At 33.5% G+C, this 20,487-nt stretch overlaps 1 protein-coding gene across 4 annotated transcripts in view; it reads left to right on the top strand.

The window, feature by feature from the left end:
* VPS54 (VPS54 subunit of GARP complex) overlaps window positions 1-20,487 on the top strand; it is a 97,296-nt gene that overhangs the window by 37,607 nt on the left and 39,202 nt on the right. For all 4 annotated transcript variants that reach the window (XR_011492671.1, XM_020916219.2, XM_020916218.2 and 1 more), the window contains 5 exons: window positions 10,198-10,324; window positions 11,265-11,372; window positions 13,239-13,294; window positions 15,194-15,290; window positions 17,422-17,762. Coding sequence is in view for 3 of the 4 variants with exons in the window: in XM_020916219.2 (XP_020771878.1) it covers window positions 10,198-10,324; window positions 11,265-11,372; window positions 13,239-13,294; window positions 15,194-15,290; window positions 17,422-17,762 (729 nt within the window). In the remaining variant the exon portion in view is untranslated. The remainder of the gene's footprint in view (window positions 1-10,197; window positions 10,325-11,264; window positions 11,373-13,238; window positions 13,295-15,193; window positions 15,291-17,421; window positions 17,763-20,487) is intronic.

Genomic DNA, 20,487 nt, shown 5'->3' with positions numbered 1-20,487 from the left:
TCCAATGAACACCCATGACTGATCTTCTTTAGGAAGGACTGGTTGGATCTCCTTGGAGTCCAAGGGACTCTCAAGAGTCTTCTCCAACACCACAGTTCAAAAGCATCGATTCTTTGATGCTCAGCTTTCTTTATAGTCCAATTCTCACATCCATACATGACCACTGGAAAAACCATAGCTTTGACTAGACAGACCTTTGTTGGCAAAGTTATGTCTGCTTTTTAATATGCTGTTTAATTTGGTCATAACTTTCCTTTCAAAGAGTAAGCATCTTTTAATTTCATGTCTGCAGTCACCATCTGCAGTGATTTTGGAGCCCCAGAAAATAAAGTCTGACACTGTTTCCACTGTTTCACCATCTATTTGCCATGAAGTGATGGGACCAGATGCCATGATTTTAGTTTTCTGAATGTTGAGCTTTAAGCCAACTTTTTCACTCTCCTCTTTCACTTTCATCAAAAGGCTCTTTAGTTCTTCTTCACTTTCTGCCATAAGGGTGGTGTCATCTGCATATCTGAGGTTATTGATATTTCTCCAAGTAATCTTGATTCCAGCTTGTGCTTCCTCCAGCCCAGCGTTTCTTATGATGTACTCTGCAGATAAGTTAAATAAGCAGGGTGACAATAAACAGCCTTGATATACTCCTTTTCCTATTTGAAACCAATTGTTCCATGTCCAGTTCTAACTGTTGCTTCCTGACCTGAGTACAGGTTTCTCAAGAGGCAGGTCAGGTGGTCTGATGAACTATGGACGGAGGTTCATGACATTGTACAGGAGACGGGGATCAAGACCATCCCCAAGACAAAGAAATGCAAAAAAGCAAAATGGCTGTCTGAGGAGGCCTGACAAATAGCTGTGAAAAGAGACGCAAAAAGCAAAGAAGAAAAGGAAAGATATACCCATTTGAATGCAGAGTTCCAAAGAATAGCAAGGAGAGACAGGCAAGCCTTCCTCAATGATCAGTGCAAAGAAATAGAGGAAAGCAGTAGAATGGGAAAGACTAGGAATCTCTTCAAGAAAATTAGAGATACCAAGGGAATATTTCATGCAAAGATGGGCTCAATAAAGGACAGAAATGGTATGGACCTAACAGAAGCAGAAGATATTAAGAAGAGGTGGCAAGAATACACAGAAGAACTGTACAAAAAAGATCTTCATGACCCAGATAATCACGATGGTGTGATCACTCACCTAGAGCCAGACATCCTGGAATGTGAAGTCAAGTGGGCCTTAGGAAGCATCACTATGAACAGAGCTAGTGGAGGTGATGGAATTCCAGTTGAGCTATTTCAAATCCTGAAAGATGATGCTTTGAAAGTGCTGCACTCAATATGGCAGCACATTTGGAAAACTCAGCAGTGGCCACAGGACTGGAAAAGGTCAGATTTTATTCCAATTCCAAAGAAAGGCAATCCCAAAGAATGCTCAAACTACTGCACAATTGTACTCATCTCACACTCTGGTAAAGTAATGCTCAAAATTCTCCAAGCCAGGCTTTAGCATTACATGAACTGTGAACTTCTAGATGTTCAAGCTGATTTTAGAAAAGGCAGAGGAACCAGACATTAAATTTCCAACATCTGCTGGATCATTGAAAAAGCAAGAGAGTTCCAGAAAAACATCTATTTCTGGTTCACTGACTATGCCAAAACCTTTGACTGTGTAGATCACAATAAACTGTGGAAAATTCTGAAAGAGATATTTGGATAAAGAAGTAAAATTAAATTCTCTAGTAGATAAAATTGATAAAGGGCCAGTCACAACTTTGAAACTGATAGCATTTTGAAAATGTTGAAACGGCTTTATGTCAAAGTAGAGAAAGTGGAGAAAGGAATACCACTTCATTTTAAAAGCTATTGAATTAAGTTTTAAATTCGATAATTACTGAAATTCATTTCTCTTTTGCAGTCTATCACATTGCAAAAAATTTCACATGATGATGGAAGAGACCAAATTTCTTTTGAGGCTCTATTTTGAAAATACCTTTAAAATTAGGGTTTTAGTTATTTTATGTGTGATCATGTCAAATGATCAGATCAGACCAGTTGTAAGTCATCAAAATTTCTTAATGAATTCTGAAAACCTTCAGAATGTATTATGTCACAGAGCACATCTTCCATAAAACTTCTCTGTAGTCACTCCGTAGTAAAAGATTTAGGAGGGTTTTCCAGCAGATAGGACTTCAACAAGGACTTTGCAGGCCTGCTTAACTGAATGAAATCTTCAATATGGGCTTTCTTGGTGGCTTAGCTGGTAAAGAATCTGCCTGCAATGCAGTAGACCACGGTTTGATTCCTGGGAGGGATAGGCTACCTACTCCAGTATTCTTGGGCTTCCCTGATGTCTCAGACGGTAAAGAATCTGCCTACAATGTGGGAGACCTGGGTTTGATCCCTGGGTTGGGAAGATCCCCTGGAGGAGGGAACGGCTACCCACTCCAGTATTCTGACCTGAAGAATTCCATGGACAGAGGCGCCTGGCAGATTAAAGTCCATGGTGTCAGAGTCAGACACGACTGAGCAACTTTCACTTTATCTTAAATATAAAATTATTTTAATTGAATTATAAGTTCTTACTAAGAGTATGTAATTGGAATATTTATTTAGAAAGCACTTTAAAAAAATTGGCCCAAATTTAATTATGCAAGTGAATGATTGATTCATTTAGTTTAGAAATGGTAATTGATCATCTGTTACATGAGAGACACCTGGCAGAATACTGGGATTATAGCCATGAACAAAGCAGAGTTGCTTCCTGCTCTATTTCTGCAATTTGTTTGTCAGTAGGGATACAGAAATTACGAGGTAGTTAGGATACAGTGCAGTACAGTATGATGATGAATGTACAGATTGCTATGGAGTTTAACCTTAGGGGAAAAACCTTCAGACATTTATGTTTACAGAAGTTTGGATTACATATCTCTTTGAAAACCTATTTTAAGCTGTGGTTGGACCTTCTTTCCATAAAAATATACCTGTACATAAAATTTTACCATCAATTTTGGGTGGTTGGTAGTCCTTTGGAGTCTACTTTGATTTTCTCAGCATGGGAACCCAGGGTGACTATATGATTTTTAGTTTCCCCTTTACCTCTGAAATTTTAAATATTTCTCTTTTAAATGTGTGCATGGAATATATTTTTTAAATAAAAACTTTGTCACTATTTTAGCAAAATGGACTTCTGTTATAACAGAAGCTGTTTTTCACTTGTCACTACTATATAATTAAAATGTTGATGAATATTAGCAACTGATTCTACAGAGTAGAATGCTTTATCCTCTGAACAGAGAAATAGAAACAGAGATTAAATACTTGCCTGCTGAACGCAAATTCTGAAACTATTCTAATTTTTACTCCAAAGGTATGCAGTTTATTTCATTTTCTTGACTCATTAGTTTATGCCCAATAATATTGATTAAGAGTATAGTTATCCAGAGCCATCTGGGAAATGTTTAAGAACAGGGTTGGATATTTATTCCTAGTAGATTATGATTTATTGGAAGGCAAAGTGAAAATTTTATAATCTTGTAATCATCTTAAGCTGAAATGCAAAGAAGAGTTTACCTTTGTTTTCAGGCTCACTTTTTTGTTTGTATATTAACTCAGAGGACAAAATATTCTTCATGAAAAAGGGCATATAATTTTTTAAAGACTTTCAAATATTCTATTTGTCTACCTTTTGCTCATGTATCTTTCTAATATTTTTTAGGACGTGCGCATTTATAAAGAGCATTTATTCTTCACATAAAATATATATGAAAATATATTTGATCCTTGATATATTGCAGATTTCATGTAGAAAAGATTGAGTTATGTTGAAATTCAGGGGTATAATGTGATTTGCTGTGTCTTATTGTAAAGGTTTATGTAGAACCTCTTCTCGGTTTTCACCATTGTTAGTTTTTTTTGTCACTACTTACTACCACCACCACTATAAAATCCAAGAACATTTTTTGAATACTTTGGTATTCTGTACCTATTACTATGCTAAGAATATTGCATGTATTGATATTATTTGACCCCACTCCCCACTCCAGAAAATCCCTCTGAGATGGTCTTGCCTCATTTTAGTAGATAAGAAAGATAAAGCATTGAAAATCTTAGATAACTTGTTGCAAGTTATACAAATAACTTGCTCCAAGTCATAGAGCACATTATAAAACAGTAGAGTCAAAATTCAGTCAAGATCTCATTGGGCCCAAGAGTTATGTATACTTTTTAATATATTTCTTTGAGGTTTTATAGGATTTCAAATAGATCACTCTGAACATCAGTGCTAATTTTCTAGTGCAAGGGGTGTTAAACTGTGGGCAATTTACAGATTTGCTGAGCGAGAAACCTACCATAGTAATAGATTTTAGGATAAAAATTAATGCAACTAGTTTTTCTACTTGTTTGCTGCCTTCTTTGTCTTTTTCAAAGAAAAGGTGGAAACCATTCAGAGTTAATTACAGGTTCCAGTTTACTGTAATATGATTCTATTGATCAGAGAGGCCACCTTAGGCTTCCACTTAAGGGATTTTTATTGTTGGAAGTATTAAAAGGTATTTAATATCTTGTTTGCTCCTGATATGGTCTTCCATAATTTAGATTTTTGAAACATTATAATATGAAAACATCCACATTGTATGCTCTAAGATGAAGTTAAAACAACAAATTTTCTGCTATTTGATGAAAATAGTATTACTGTTGGGTTTATTGATATGTAAGTTTCTCTGATAAAAGCAGCACAAAGTCATTGTTGTGAACCCACAGCTTAGAAGAGTTGAATTCATGCACAAATTGAGGCATATTAAAGTAGCAAGTATTAGAATTGCTGGATATATGGACCTGTGTATGTTTTTAGAAAGCTGTTTTTAGTTATTGTCATTTCAGTATATGTCGTTCACCACTCTTATTACTGCACATGGTTATTAGGGTGGTGTTGCTTTTGTTGTTCAGTCGTGTTCAACCCTGTGATCTCACGGACTGCGTCATGCCGGGCTCCTCTGTCTTCCACTGTCGCCTGGAGTTTGCTCAGATTCATGTCCATTAAGTTGGTGATGCTATCTAACCATCTCATCCTCTGCTGCCCACTTCTCATACTTTTAAAATGAACTGTTAATGGATCTATCTATTAAATATTTTTGGTAAGGTTAATAATGTTCAGTGTAATTGCATCTATTGTTAAAGTAGTCAAAAATATTGTAAACAGAGCAAGGATGAAAAGGTGAACCTTATAAAACCTTTTAACTCTAGAAGTTTCATTTAAGGATTCACTTAAATCTTTTAGTATATGTTATCTTATACCTGTGAGTACATAATAAATATCATTTGATAGTAGTATTGAAATTAATATCTGTTCTTTATCAGACTTTAAAATTACTTTAAGATGCATAGAAATGAAAGTACTCAGTTATTTTCAATAGTATCTGAGGTTGAATAGAACCTGACATTTAAATTATTATGCTGAATATTGCTAGATACAGTCCTGTGGACTTCCTACCATAATTATTTGTTAGGATTTGCCGAGGACTGCTTATACCTGAAGGTAACACATACTTGAGTGGTAACTTCTAGTCAACATTAAAAAGGAATTTATGATCTTTATAAAACTTATTTGAGAACCAAGCATTGTTAAAGTTCTGTGTGGATTTATATGCTACCCTATTACTACTTTTTAAAAAGCTTGTTGAAAACTGAAACATACACAAAAATAGAGGAAATTATATGAAGAGAGTTGTATGAAGCTGGGTAAACTGCATATCACCTGTGAATTATCAATACGTGACCAACTTTGTTTTCTCTATATTCCTCCCCCTAATTCTTGGATTATTTTGAAACAAACCCAAAATATCATTTCATTTCATCCATAAGTATTTCAATTATGTATCTTTGAAAGATAAGTATCTTTAAAAACATAATTCTAATACCATTTATAGTTTCAAATAGCTAGTCAGTGTTCAAATTTTCCTACTTCTGAAAATTCTTTTCATAGTGTGTTTGTTGAAATAGGTTCTAAATATAACTATATATTACAATTGGTTGATATATTTCAAGGGTTTCTTGATATATTGTTCTCCATTCTCATTTTTCCCCTTTCAAAATATTTATTGAAGAAATTAAATTATCTTTGTAGTGCTTCTCACAGTCTGGATTTTGCCAGCTTCATACACATGCTTATTAGCAGATTTCCTTTTGCCTGTATTTTCTATAAACGTATAGTTAGATTTAAAGGCTTGATCAGGTTTAAGTTTTTCTTAGAAATCATATATCTGATTGCCTCTTTTTATGATATTAGCAGCCATTTGATGATCATTGCCTAGATTTATCATCTCATTGTGGTTGCAAGTCATGATATTCTAATTCTAAACTTCCATATTCATTTTTTAAAGGAATATTTCTGTAAAGCCATATTTCTCCATAATAATTATTTGGTAATTCTGAAGGACAGTTCTTACAAGGATAGGCAAGATAAATTCTAGGTTCTTTTCCTTTATCTGGTAGTTTTTGAAATAATGAATTGAAAATCTAGCATCTTCCAAGTGTTTTATAAGCACATGGTTTTATATGTGTTTGAAGTATTACATTTTTTTTCTTTTTTAAAACTTTATTGGCTGTGCTGAGTCTTTGTTACTGAGTGGGCTTTCTCTAGTTGTGAGTGGGTACTGCTCTTCGTTGTGGTATGTGAGCTTCTCGTGGTGGCTTCTCTTTTGAAGCACAGGATCTAGGACTCATGGGCTTCAGTAGCTGTTGCTCCCAGGCTCTAGAGCACAGGCTCATAGTTGTGGCTTATGAGCTTAGTTCCTCTGTGGCCTGTGGGATCCTCCTGGATCAGGGATTAAACCCGTGTCTCCTACGTTGGGAGAAGGGTCCTTTACCACTGAGACACCAGGGAAGCCCCAAGTCTTTTGCTTTTAAAAATTTTCATTGGTATTCATTTTGTTCTTTTATAGGAACTTCCTCAAATCCTTTTGATTCTTTGAGTAGTTGTTGATGGTTTTCTTACTTCGTGTTATGATGGGATATTCATGTTGTACTTTTTCTGTTCCAGATTTGCAAATTGCCATTTCTCTAAGGAGCCCTAGTTTCTTTTAGTAGGAAATAGTACTTAGAAATTATAGTCTAGGTGTTCCTTGTAGCAAGGTGTTCCTTGCTACACCTCTGGTCAAAGGCTGATTGGTCATGATTTCCAAGCCTTTTTAGTGGGTAGAGCTAGAAAATAAAATATCCTTTTTAAAGAAAACATATGAGTTTGTTCCAGGAATGTTCCAGGATAGTTCCACTGTATACTGATACATTTAGGACTGTAGAGTTTTTGTTTCTTCAATTTTGCATATATATTTACCTTTCCAGCAGGCTGAAAACTGTGCTTCCTAATGATACCAATGTAATTACTCATTTGTCTTATCCAACAGTATATATAGAATTGGGCTTCCCAGGTGATGCTAGTGGTAAAGAACCCGCCTGCCAATGTAGGAGATGTAAGAATCGCAGGTTTGATCCATGAGTTGGGAAGATCCCCTGGAGGAGGGCATGGCAACCCACTCTGGTATTCTTGTCTGGAGAATCCCATGGACAGAGGAGCCTGGAGGGCTACGGTCCATAGGGTCGCAGAGCCGGACATGACTGAAGTGACTTAGCACACACATACATTGAGTGCTGTCAGAACTAACAATATTATTACTACAAACACATAGGATTTCTTTTTCTTTTTCTTAAGGTGTTTCCCTTGTGGGATGAATGGATAAATTGCTATGTTTTAAAGTCACTTGAAATAATTTCCTCTTTTGTAGATTTGCCTCTAGTTTGATACATAGTTAAATTCATTTATTTCATTTGCTTTTGATATTTAAGGGTTGCTGTTTTTAGGTATAACAGTGTTTTACAACTATGTTAAGTGGTTACATGGTTCCAAAGTCAACTCTATGAAAAAGGAGATAATTCAGAGAAATTTAACTTCTGACTTGATCCCCTTCCTCTCTATCTACTCCTGTTAAGTCATCATTTTAAAAAGTTTTAGTTTATATTTATCCATCTAGCTGTCCTTCATCTTAGATAAGCGATTGCATACTGTACATAGTTTTCTCCACCTTACTGTTTTTACCTTACATATACCCTGTAGATCATGCTATAGTACACATTCTCAATGGAGAATATCACCTCAGGGAGGGGAAATTGGTTCTTGAAGGGTGAAAAAAAAGTCTTGAATTTTACAATGGTTTGTTGTGCTCCAAAGGCCATGGTACCTAAACGGATATACAGTATATCTGTGATATTAAAATTTCATGGGGGATGATTAGGAATAAAAATGTCTAAAAGGATGTTTTGGGGAGGCAATAATAACAAAAAGGTTGAGAAACTACTCTGTAGCAGTATATAGTATATTAATTGCAGGTTAATAGGGTCTTGCACGGAGAAGGCAATGGCAACCCACTCCACTACTCTTGCTTGGAAAATCTCATGGACGGAGGAGCCTGGTAGTCTGCAGTCCATGGGGTCGCATGACTGAGCGACTTCACTTTTACTTTTCACTTTCATGCTTTGGGGGAGGAAATGGCAACCCACTCCAGTGTTCTTGCCTGGAGAATCCCAGGGACGGTTGGGCCTGGTAGGCTGCTGTCTATGGGGTTGCACAGAGTCGGACACAACTGAAGTGACTTAGCAGCAGCAGGGTCTTGCAAGTTGTATTTTGCAGATATATAGGGTCTGTTATGATATAACCAGCCTTCTGCTCATCAGCATTTAGGTTGTTTCCATTCCTTTGCCATTATCAACAGTGCTGCAATGAATGTACATTCTTTTGTATTTTTACCTATATATTTTTGAGACAGATTCTGAAAGTGAGATTCTTAGGTCAAAGGCTAATTGCCTATGTAATTTTGCAGTACACTATCAAATTCCTTTTATGGTAGTATTTTAGTTGATATTAGTGGATATGTTCTAAATTAGTTCATTATGAGATGTCACCATTTATGAGAACCTTATTAGACTTCTAATTAGCTGTAAGAAATATAATTTTCATATTATAAAATGCAAATTTATATTATTTCACTTATAATACTTTTTCAAATTATCACTATACTACTTACCGTATGTTGTTCATAAACGAAAAGCAGTGGATCTGTCTAAAAGGCTACATGCTTTAGACTAATTTTTTTAAATGTGTTGTATCTATCTGGTCAGAGTCAGGACAGTTGCTAATGTTGAGTTTGTTTTTCAAGTAAATGTAGCATAAGATTTTAAAATGTTTCTTATTTAATTATAAATGTTTAAATTTAAGAGAAATTTCACTTAAGTTTTGAAATGGTTTGTACCAATTAGACTACCTGGTTTTTTTCAACCCATTGTTTTCATGAAACTATTCAATTGTATGGCAAAAACCCCTTTGGATATGAAGATATTCATCCTTAGTTCCCTTCAGAGCAGGGATTAACTACATGGAACCCTTCTTGTCATTTGGACCATATGTGTTTTTTCCAAGGAAAAGGTTCCACATTTTTTTAGTAATACTTCCCCTTATCACCCCCAGAACTCTGCTGAAGTTAGAGCCCCTCTCACTTAAACCCTAACTAGGATCTGCAAGTATTAAAGAGATAGGTTAAAAAGGAACATTATATTTTATGAGAACAAGTTCCAGGGATAGATTGTAGCTCAGTATTTTTATTTTTTAATTTTTGTATTCTGATGACTTTCAGTTTAATGGCCTGAGGGATATTGCACAGTAACTCAAACTGATTGTGACAGAGATTAATCGAATCAGTCTCTCCCTATAGTTCTTCAGATATTTATATGTACCCAGAGCAGGGCCTGGTACACAGTATGCGCTTGTATTTATTGCATAAATAAATGACTGAGGAGCTACTGACATTTATATTCAGTAAGTGGTTAATGAGGAAAGGGCTTTAGAATAGCTGATTATTTTGTCTGTGCAAAGAGGACTGAAAAAAAAATCATGAAGTTTTGTAGAACCAGGTTTCCTATAGCATAATTAACTGTTTGGTGGTTAAAGATATAAAGGGAAAAATAGAATTTGGGAGACAATGTGAAACTGTCACAGTTATTTTTGTTAAGTTAAAAGACTTCATTTTATTAAAATGTCACCTTCTTGCACAAGTACTATCAGCTAGAAACGTATTGCTGCCTAGTTGGTCCCTTGATCGTGGAATAAATTTGGGTTTTTAGTAAATGAAGGTAACATTTCCCTCTTCCTTTGTAGGCATTTGGGATCACAGCTTTGTGAATTAGAAAAACTGATAGATAAAATGATGATTGCAGAATTTTCTACTTATTCTCACAGTGACTTAAATAGACCATTGGAAGATGACTGTCAAATTTTAGAAGAGGTATGTCCTCTGAATTCTAGAATGAAATTGATCTCATTGCTTAGTGTTATTTCCTAACAGCCTTAGTATAGAACATTCTTCTTAGGTTATAGTGGGCAAAATTATCTTCAAATATCAATCTGTGTGAGACCTATGAAATCTTTCACTATGTGACTTTAGAAAGCACCATACTTTTTTATTAACCTTTGAAATTAGAGAATAAATAATTTTATAGCTTAATTAGAAATGGAAATTAAAGTCTTTATATAGCTTATAACCCAAGTTCCAAATGTGGATATAGGATGATTAACTTATATCCTTGTGTATGCATGTAGTGGAGTATGTCTTATATAAAAAGTGATCATTATTGTATGGTATTTTACCTGTCATTCACATTCACTGAGCACCTGTTAGGAACATGTTTTATGCATGTGCATGCACAAATGCATTATATTTGGTAATTTATCTGGTAACTTCTTAATGCTGATTATTGCCAAGAACTATTAATAGTAAAGAATCCAAAAAGCCCTGATAGCAGCCTAATCAGTTAAAGAGATTTTTGTGTTAGCAGTTAATTTTCCCCAAATAATCCAGGTCATCATTCCAGTGTTGTAGACCACTAATTTAAAAGCCCAGGGCTTATAGAGTATTTATTCGTCATCAGGGTTTGAGAAGAATACTTTCTAGCTTCTTATTGAAACTAGACTAAAATATATTGTTCTGCCCCCAAACCAGCTTCATTTGATCCACTGTAGTAGGATGAGGTTTGCCTGTTTTAGAATAATGACTGCAAAAATCTGATGACAAGATTGCTTTGGAAAGGGGTTTTTAAGGCTTCTAGGAAATACCATATGCAATATAGAGATTTCAGGGTTAAACAGTTGATTATTTCTACTTCTAAGTGTCCGTGAGATTATTTTGTACTTAAATTGTGACATTGTATACCCTTTTGTTTTAATAGGAAAGACTAATCTCTCTTGTGTTTGGACTTTTAAAACAAAGAAAACTTAATTTTTTAGAAATATATAGTGAAGAAATGATTATTACAGCAAAGAATATCATTAAACAGGTAATTGTACTTTTTTATTTTATAAATTTTTGGTTTAGAATCTTTTGTGAAGTTTATTTTTACATGATCTTGTAATATATGTGGTATCAATATTTTCTCATTTATTTAAAAATTTTAAATATAGAAAACTGGAACAAAGAAAAATATGGCCCAGCTAGTCAAAAAGATTATCACTTGAGTATTTAAAAGTGTAAGTTGTTACTGGTGTTTTTCATTGGTGCTGTCATACTGTATATATAATTTTGAATTGTACAGATATTTCAGTTTGAATCATAACATAAACATTTCCTTATAAACCTTCAGAAAGATCACTTTTAAAGGTTATATAAAATTCCATCAACATCCTGTTACTTAAACCTGTTTAACCTTTCCTCTGTGTTACATATTTAGGTCATTTTCTGTTTGGTAGTATAAAGATCACTGTGACAAATAACTTTGGTATAAAGTTTTGTTTAGTTTTTTCATATTTAAGACTGTTTTTTTTAATAACTGATTCCTGAAGTAGAATTGTTGGTTAGAGAATGAAAAGTATTCTTAAATTGTTTGATGCATGGAGTTGAATTGCTTTTTTTTTTTTTTTTTTTACTAAAAAAGATTTTACCAATAGTTTATACTTTCACCAGTGTTTCTTCTTATCCTGAGCTCTTAGAAATTATCGTTGTAAACTAAAATCTATTGGTTTTTTTTTTTTTTAAGTATTCTCTGATTTTTGTTTTGACTTTTCAAATAAATCTCATTCACTGAACTTTAGTTTTTCTGTATTTGAGAAAGAACAATTTTGAATGTATTTGTTAGGCTTAACTGATCATCATCGTTAGGTTAAATGTACATTTTTTAGTTTTTAGTGTTTAAATAAAACAAGCAAGAACTAAATATACACATATCTTATGACTTAGCATTTCTATTTCTAGGTAAGGTAATTTACCCATCAGAAATTTGTACATAGACCACCAAAACAGCAGAAGCATTTCATGGCAGCATATTTGTAATAAAATTAAAAAAAAAAAAACCTGGAAAAACCCAAATTTTTTCACCAGTAGGAAAGGTAAATAAAATTGTAGCATATTTACATCAATGAATACTATAACAGCAATGAGAATGAATAATTACGTGGAACAAACAACATGGATATTCACATACATAATGTGGAGCCAAGGAAGCCAGACACAGAAGAGTACACACTGTATGATTCCACTGACCTAAAAATTCAGACGTGGGCAAAAGTAGTCTATGATGTTAGAAATCAGGATGGTAATGTCTTTGGGGAGGAAGTAGTGACAGGAGGGGAACAAGAGAAGGGATGACTGGTAATGTTCAATTTCATAATCTGAGTTCTCTTTAAATAGGTGTCTTCCACTTGTAAAATAAATATTGAGCTATAAATATAATTTGTTCAGTTTTCTGTATGTATATTTTAAACAGTTTTTAGAAACTGCTGTGTTTTAATTGCTAGACTTCTTCTAAGTCTGAGCATTTATTTTTTTAAGACTTGAAACTTTTGCATGTATTACGAGGAAATGTGACCTCCAAAGTGAATTTCTTTTGGAATTTTAGTATGAGGCTTAAACCATGTTCCTAAGAATTATAGTTCTATGGGGATTTTTTGTGTGCATGTGTTGTGTGTTTGTTTATGTGTATAACTCTGAACAGTTTTAAGTGGTAGGAAATTTTAATTAGTACAGTTTAAGCATTCCCTGTAATAATTATTTAATAGGGTAAGGGTACTGCTGCAATTTGTAAGAGACAAAAGAGAGGTTTGGTAAAATGATTATCATAGTCATTGAGGCACTTATTAATAAACAAATGAACATGTAGTACTTACAATTCTAAAGATGTTAATCAAATTTTTTTCCTTGAATTTTGCAGTGTGTGATTAATAAAGTTTCACAAATAGAAGATATCGACACAGATGTTGTTTTGAAGTAAGTATAAATATTAAGTTGGGGTTACCAGTCAGGGAAAAGATAATACATTAGAATAAGGAGGATTTAGTTAAGGAATTACTTGCTAAAGTGTGGGCAGAGTACAGGAAAATCACAAGTGATAGTGCAGTACCTTTAAGGGATGAAGAGAGCCATTAATAGAGTTGAGAAGGAGAAAAAAATGTTAAGTAGTTAGAATAATCTTGTAGTAATTGAATTGATGCTCAGTGGGGGGAGCCAGTCATCCTGAGGTAACCACTCCAGGGCAGAGACGGCACTATCAGCACCTTTCCTCCTTTCAGTCTTCTGCAAGGGCTCCTCACTGGCCAAGCCCACAGGTCAGCCTCCCAGGGCTGAGAGAGGGTGGAGATGTACATAGATATGGAGGGTGGAAATTGAAGAAGAACAGTGCTAAATTTGTTTAGCCATATAATTAAAACACAATTAGCTTTGAGAAGTTTGAATGCATGACTTAGAATTGCCCATGTCTGTAATTTTTTGTTTTCCCTTGAAATTCCTGTTCTGATACTTTGAGAAAAATAGTGATAAGTATTTTATGGCTATGAGTTTCTTGTTCATATACATATATAAATTTTATTAACTGATCTAAGATATGAATAGTAATGTGGACAACTGTAAATCTTCTCTGGGCCAAGTTCATAGAATGAGAATTGTGGAGTTTTAATTTGTACACTTACCTAAGCTCAGGTTCAGAATTAGTTGAAGCAATCCTAATAAAGCAAGGATCACTAGTAGTTGGAAAAATTAAGTTATTGGACTTTTGCTAAAGGTCCTATATACATGGAGAGTCAAGTTTTAATTTTTTTCTTCCATATGGAATTTTCTTAACTTAGAGAACATCCTATATCTCAAATATATAGGAGTACCTTTTGAGACTAAAGTCCTAAGTGTAGCATCATTAATTAAAAATTTAGAGTAATAAGTTATTACAGTGCTCTGAAATATCTTTATGGAATTCTGTTTTTTATTTTAAAAATTGATTGATGTCAGCTATAAAAATATTGGCTATACTTCTATGTATTACACTAATATAATATTTGGTGTATGTATATAAAAACATTATAGATATAAATATTGGCTAATACATAGCATTTTTTTATTCACTGTGCATTGTCCTGAGTACTTATTGACTCAATACTCACATCTACCATATGTAGTAGCTTCTATCACTTTTTCCATATGGGCTTCCCTGGTGGCTCAGTGGTAAAGAATCTGCCTGTAATGCAGAAGACGTGAATTCAGTCCCTGGGTTGGGAAGATACCCTGGAGAAGGAAATGGCAACCCACTCCAGTAGTCTTGCCTGGAGAATCCCCATGGACAGAGGAGCCTGGCAGGCTATCGTCCATGGGGTTGGAAAAGAGTTGGACATGACTGAGCGACTTTTACTCACTAAGTCACTTGGCCAGAGTCACACAACTAGTTAAGTGGCAGGGCTGGATCTTGAACCAAGACACTGTGGCTCAAGAGCCCATACTCTTAGCCACTATGCCATGTTACCCTTCATATATAGAAAAGTACTTTTAGTTTGTAGTTAGACAGATAGGTTATTAAATTTTTTTAGGGGAGCTGTTATGTTTCTTATTTTTATTCCAGCATGTCTTTTCCACATTTAACCTAGTTTATTTCTCTATCCCTTTACATGGAATGATCATAAAGCATGTTCATGTGGAATTAATACATGATAAAGATGTCTTAGAGATGTTTCAAAAAGGAGTTGTTTAGTAATTGACTTCTTCATCTCTATTGTATAATTTGAGATTAAAGTGCATTATATTCTTATGTTACTAGATAGTATTCAGTGTAGTTTCCTCCAACTTGTAGATAACATCATACTGGCCCCAAGACAGTCATTATTTTTGTTTGAATTTTTTTTCTAGGCTTGCAGATCAGATGAGAATGTTGAATTTTCCTCAGTGGTTTGATTTACTAACGGATATTTTCTCCAAGTTTACAATTTTCCTACAGAGAGTTAAGGTAAGCTTATGTGATTTATCAGTTTGTCCAGAATATTCCTAAAATTGTTGGCTTTCTAGACACAAAAATTTGAATAAAACAAAATTTTTTATTTTTGCAATTTTTTTAAAGGAGCTTTGTTTTAAGTAAGATTTGAAGTGCTTCAGAGTATTTGGATAACTTTTTTTTAATAATTCTGGATGATTTATTTCATTTTAAAAAGAAATATGCTTACTTGGCATTAAATATTATACAGTAATATTTCCTTTTGTGATTTTGTGATGCTTGAATCTATCTAGATTATCTATAGTTAAAATATTATGAAACACTCAAAAATCTATCCCATAACACTTAATTTTTCTAGGAATTTAATATTAATATTATGCTGATACCATAATATTTTTAACATATGGTTCATATTTACATTATTTCACTAATGTTCTTTATTGCAGGTTTTTATTTCATTTTTAAACCTGGGATCCAATCATGTATCATTCATTACATTTAATTTGTGGTCAAGCCAGTTAATTTTAATCCAATCATTATAAGGAAAAGAACTAATGTCACATAGCATTTTTCAGAGGAAAAGATGTCATAGACTCTAATATATGTTTGTTGGGATTACCAACATGTTATTACTTTTTTAGTAAGACAGTCCCTTAGGAATTACTGAATATAAGAGGCTGTTAGTGAAATGTGATATTCTTTGAATTATTAGGTGTCAATATTGCGTTTATGTTCTAGTCAAGATCCCTGGCACCTCCTGAGTTTCATATTAAAAATGATCTGGGGTACTTAGGTATTTATCTATAAAATGACTTTCTTATTAAAATTGGGATGATGCTCTACATCACATATATAAGCTTTCTGGTTGAAATGGGAAAAGTTTTTATAAAATGTGATTCATTGCATTTAATTTAGACTTCTTCCAAAATGTTGATCTTAGCTATTGATAGTGATAGATATCAAACCTGTATCTGTGAATTGTACAGTATAAGGCCATGTTTTTACTTTTTCTTACATTCCCACCATGACTTCATCACACACTTCTGGATATATAGAACTCCTACATTGCATAGTTGGAGTTGGCCAACTTTTTGCCAGTAATTTTTAAAATAGCCATCTTACTTTTAGATTCTATATCAGTTAAACTAAGCCAAATTACTATTTGATGTATGTGCTATATGAAAACAGTGATTTGTCCTAATTGTAGCTTCTCATTTTCACATTTAGGCCACTTAAACGAATACTGTTGTAAAACGTCTTTGAAGATGATGTTTGATTTTTAAATACAGTAATTTTTCTTTGGAAAAGTTTGTGATTCATTGTAGGGCATGATTTCACTGAAACATAATATTAGAAACTTCATTTTTAATGAAGATTTTTAAATAACTACAAATTGGAAAGAACTCTGATGTCTAGCATAGAAATGGTAAAATTAGTTATGCCTAGTGTACTCACTAGCACAGAATGTCATGCAGGCAAAGATTTTTAGTGATTGAAGAAAATGCATACATTATAACATTAAGTGAAGAAGCAAGACAGAGACCTATATATGTAGTATGCTCTTAGCTGTTAAAAACATTTTATTTATTTATTTTTTACCTCTTCATCTGCATAGACCAAAGACAGCTTGTCTTTTTTGTGGTTATCTTTAGATGGTAGAATTATGTGTAATTTAAACTTGTTATTCATTCTTTTCTTTTTTCCCTAAGTTTTCTACAAAAAGAGTCATTACATTTTTGTAATTGAAGTATAGTTGACTTACAGTGTTGTATTAGTTTCTGGTATACAGAAAAGTGATTCAGTTATTCAGTTACATGTATTCATTTCATAGTCTTTTCCATTATAGTTTATTACAGGATGTTGAATATAGTTCCCTGTGCTATACAGTAGGACCATTGTTTACCTGTTTTATATAGTTCATATCTGCTAATCCCAAACTCCTAATTGATCCACCCCCTGCCCTGCCCTTTCCCCTTTGGTAACCATAAGTTTGTAATTGAAGATAGAAATTCTGATATGCATGACCTTGACTCATTTGTAAAATGCTCAAACATACACACACAGTTCACTTTTGAAACCTTGGGTACAAAATATTTTATATTTTTATATTTTATATCAATTAAAAATGTATCCTGTTTTCTTCTAGGCAACCTTAAATATCATTCATAGTGTTGTTCTCTCAGTTCTTGACAAAAACCAAAGGACTAGAGAATTGGAAGAGATTTCACAACAGAAAAATGCTGCAAAAGATAATTCACTAGACACAGAAGTGGCTTATTTAATCCATGAAGGCATGTTTATAAGTGATGCATTCAGTGAGAGTGAATTAACACCTATAGCCATAGATTCTACCTCTCAAAGAAATGCATCTCCAAATAGTGAGCCCTGCAGCAGTGATTCTGTATCTGAACCAGAATGTACTACTGATTCTTCATCCAGCAAAGAGCAGATATCATCATCTGTTACTCCAGGAGCTGTGGATATTATGTGAGTATGGTGACTGTTGCCAGATTAACAAGACTTTGAGTCATCTTATTAATGGTTTAAATAAAACTGATTCTTCAGTTTATTGAAAAACCGTGTATACTTTGGTCTTTTGGAATTTAACAAAAATAAATAAATTTTATGAAACATATATATTTTTGAAAATTTATGGAAGGTAAGGAGGTGTGTTTTGGAAATAATTGAGAATTATAGAATTTTAAGTCTGTAAAGAAATGATTTAATTAAATGCCCCCAATTTGGAGAGTTTAGATGGCTAATTTAAAGTCATTAGTGGCAGAACCTGTCCTGGAACTCAGGTCAGTATTTCCTTGGTTATGTTTCTTTCTTTTACTGTATCACCTTTGTATTTTGTATATAGTAAAGATGTATTTGGTTTACAGTTTTCAGTTGTTTAAAGGCATGAGTTTCCAGGTGGGTCACACTGTCTTTTTAATATTACTTTTTAAAACTTATTTTGAAATAATTTCAGATTTACAGAAAAGTTGCCAGAATTATTTTTTAAAAAAGCCTCTAGTATATCCTTCACCTTGCTTCCTCAGTTAAGTCTATATCACATTGCCCTCTTTCTCCCTTTCTCTCTTTTCATCTCTCCTTTGTCTCTCATGTTAAAATTTTTACTCAGTCATTTGACAGTAGATTTCAGACTTGATGTCCCAAATACTTCAGCATATATTTCCTAAATACAATAACACTTTCTAACAACTGCAGTATCCTAGTGAAAATTAAGAGAACACTGATCCATTATTACCATCTAATCCGTACACCCCATTAAGTGTTTTGAATAGAACAAAAGCAAAATAAAACCAATACAATCTTTTTGGTCCAAGAACATCATTTATATTTTGTAATTATTAAGAGTAATAGCAACTCAGTATTTTTGTTCATTTTGATATAAGTCAGATTATGGCCTAGGAGCTTATAAAGATTGCAGTTATAGTGTGGAGTCAACTATAACATCTCCTCTCCCTCTATCAATCAAGCAAACCCTGAACTACCTATAAATAAAAATATTTTTTTCTCTGTTTAGGCTTATATTTTCACATATATTGGTTACGGTTCAGTCTAAAACTGCTGTTAAAAGAGATGTTAAAACATTTATAGTTTAAGCAATGTATTAATAGAAATTTTGTTTCTCTCCTGTAACTGTTAAGAGATAGGAAATTTTTTCCAGAGCTGAGAACGTAAATCCACCATCTCATTTTGTGGCTTCTACCTGTGCCTTAGGAGGCTGCTCCAATTTTATCATCTCATTTCCATCTGTAGTAGCAAGAAGGAGAGGACAAAGGCTGAGACTCTCCCTACTTTTTTGTTTTGACTTTTTAGTTGGAATGTAATGCATAAATAGGGGAATGCACCAGTTATAACATTCAGCTCAATTTATTGTAACAAAATGAACATGCTGGTGTAATCACCACCCAAGAGACAGACATTACCAGCTCTTTTGAAGCACGCTATGGCCACTGTGCTTTCACTTTTTCCCAAAGGAAACCATTAAAACTATTGATTTTTCCAGGTTTTTAACTTTTATATAAATGGAACCATTGAATTATGGTCTTTAGTCTCTGATTTCTTTCATTTCCCATTATATTTGTGATATTTTTCTAAATTGTTGCATATAGCATTTTATTTGTATATAGATGTTCCACTTTCTGACTGCACAACAGTGAATTTATCATTCTGCTGTTGATGAAGTTTGGATTATTTTCAGTTTGTTGTGACTATTCTTGTAGATGTCTTTGGTGTACATGTCATAAGTATTTCTGTTGACTATATACCTAAGAATGAGTAAGTATGTGAATAGTCAATTTAACTAAAGCCAAATAATTTCCCAAAGTGATTATACTCCTTTACAATCCTGTCAGTTGTGTGGAAGCATTCCTGTCTCTCCACATCTTCATTCATCTTGGTGTTGTCAGTCGTTCACATGTCAGTAAAACATTTTGGTATGTCACAGGTGTAATACTTTAAATTTTTATTTCCCTGATGATTGTAAGAGGACACTTTTCATATATTTACTGGCTGTTTGAATATCCTCTTGTGAAGGGCCTATAAATCCTTTGCCCACTTCTCTCTTGGTTTGCCTTTTATTTCTTACTGATTATGGGAGTTCTTTATGTAGTCTCAACACAGCCCTTTGTCAGTTGTTCCATGATGCAAATACCTTCTTCCACTCTGTGGGTTGGCTTTTCACTTTTTTACTGGGGTCTCTTGTGAACAAGAGTTCTTGACTTTAATATAATCTTATGATTCATTCTTTCCTTTAATGGTTTATGTTTTTTTGTGTGTGTCCTATTGAAGAAAATCTTTCACTACCGTAAGACTTTGATGACATTCTCTTGCTTTTTTCTGGAAGATTTGTTGATGTCCCTTGCACATTTAGATCCACAGTGTATCTTAAATTGATTTTTGTGTGTTGTGTGAAGTTATTTTCTTTTTTCCCATGTAGATATCTTTTTGACCTCACACCATTTATTGAAAAGACTGTCTTACCCATTGCTATATAGTACCACTCTTGCCTTAAATTAAATATTCATATATAAATGAGTCTGTTTCTAGACTGTTTTGTTTAGTTGTCTTTCTTCACACCAGTACCATTTTATATTAGTTGTGATACCTTTTTAATTAGCCTTAATATCTGATAATTTCTCTTACCTTTTATTGTTCTCCCAAGATGCCTTAGATGTTACAAATCTGTATATATTTTAGC

This window comes from Odocoileus virginianus, chromosome 2 (assembly GCF_023699985.2).
Source record: "Odocoileus virginianus isolate 20LAN1187 ecotype Illinois chromosome 2, Ovbor_1.2, whole genome shotgun sequence".
Lineage (NCBI taxonomy): Eukaryota > Metazoa > Chordata > Mammalia > Artiodactyla > Cervidae > Odocoileus > Odocoileus virginianus.
The sequence above is the reverse complement of the archived record's forward strand: the minus strand, read 5'-3'. Positions and strand labels throughout refer to the sequence as shown.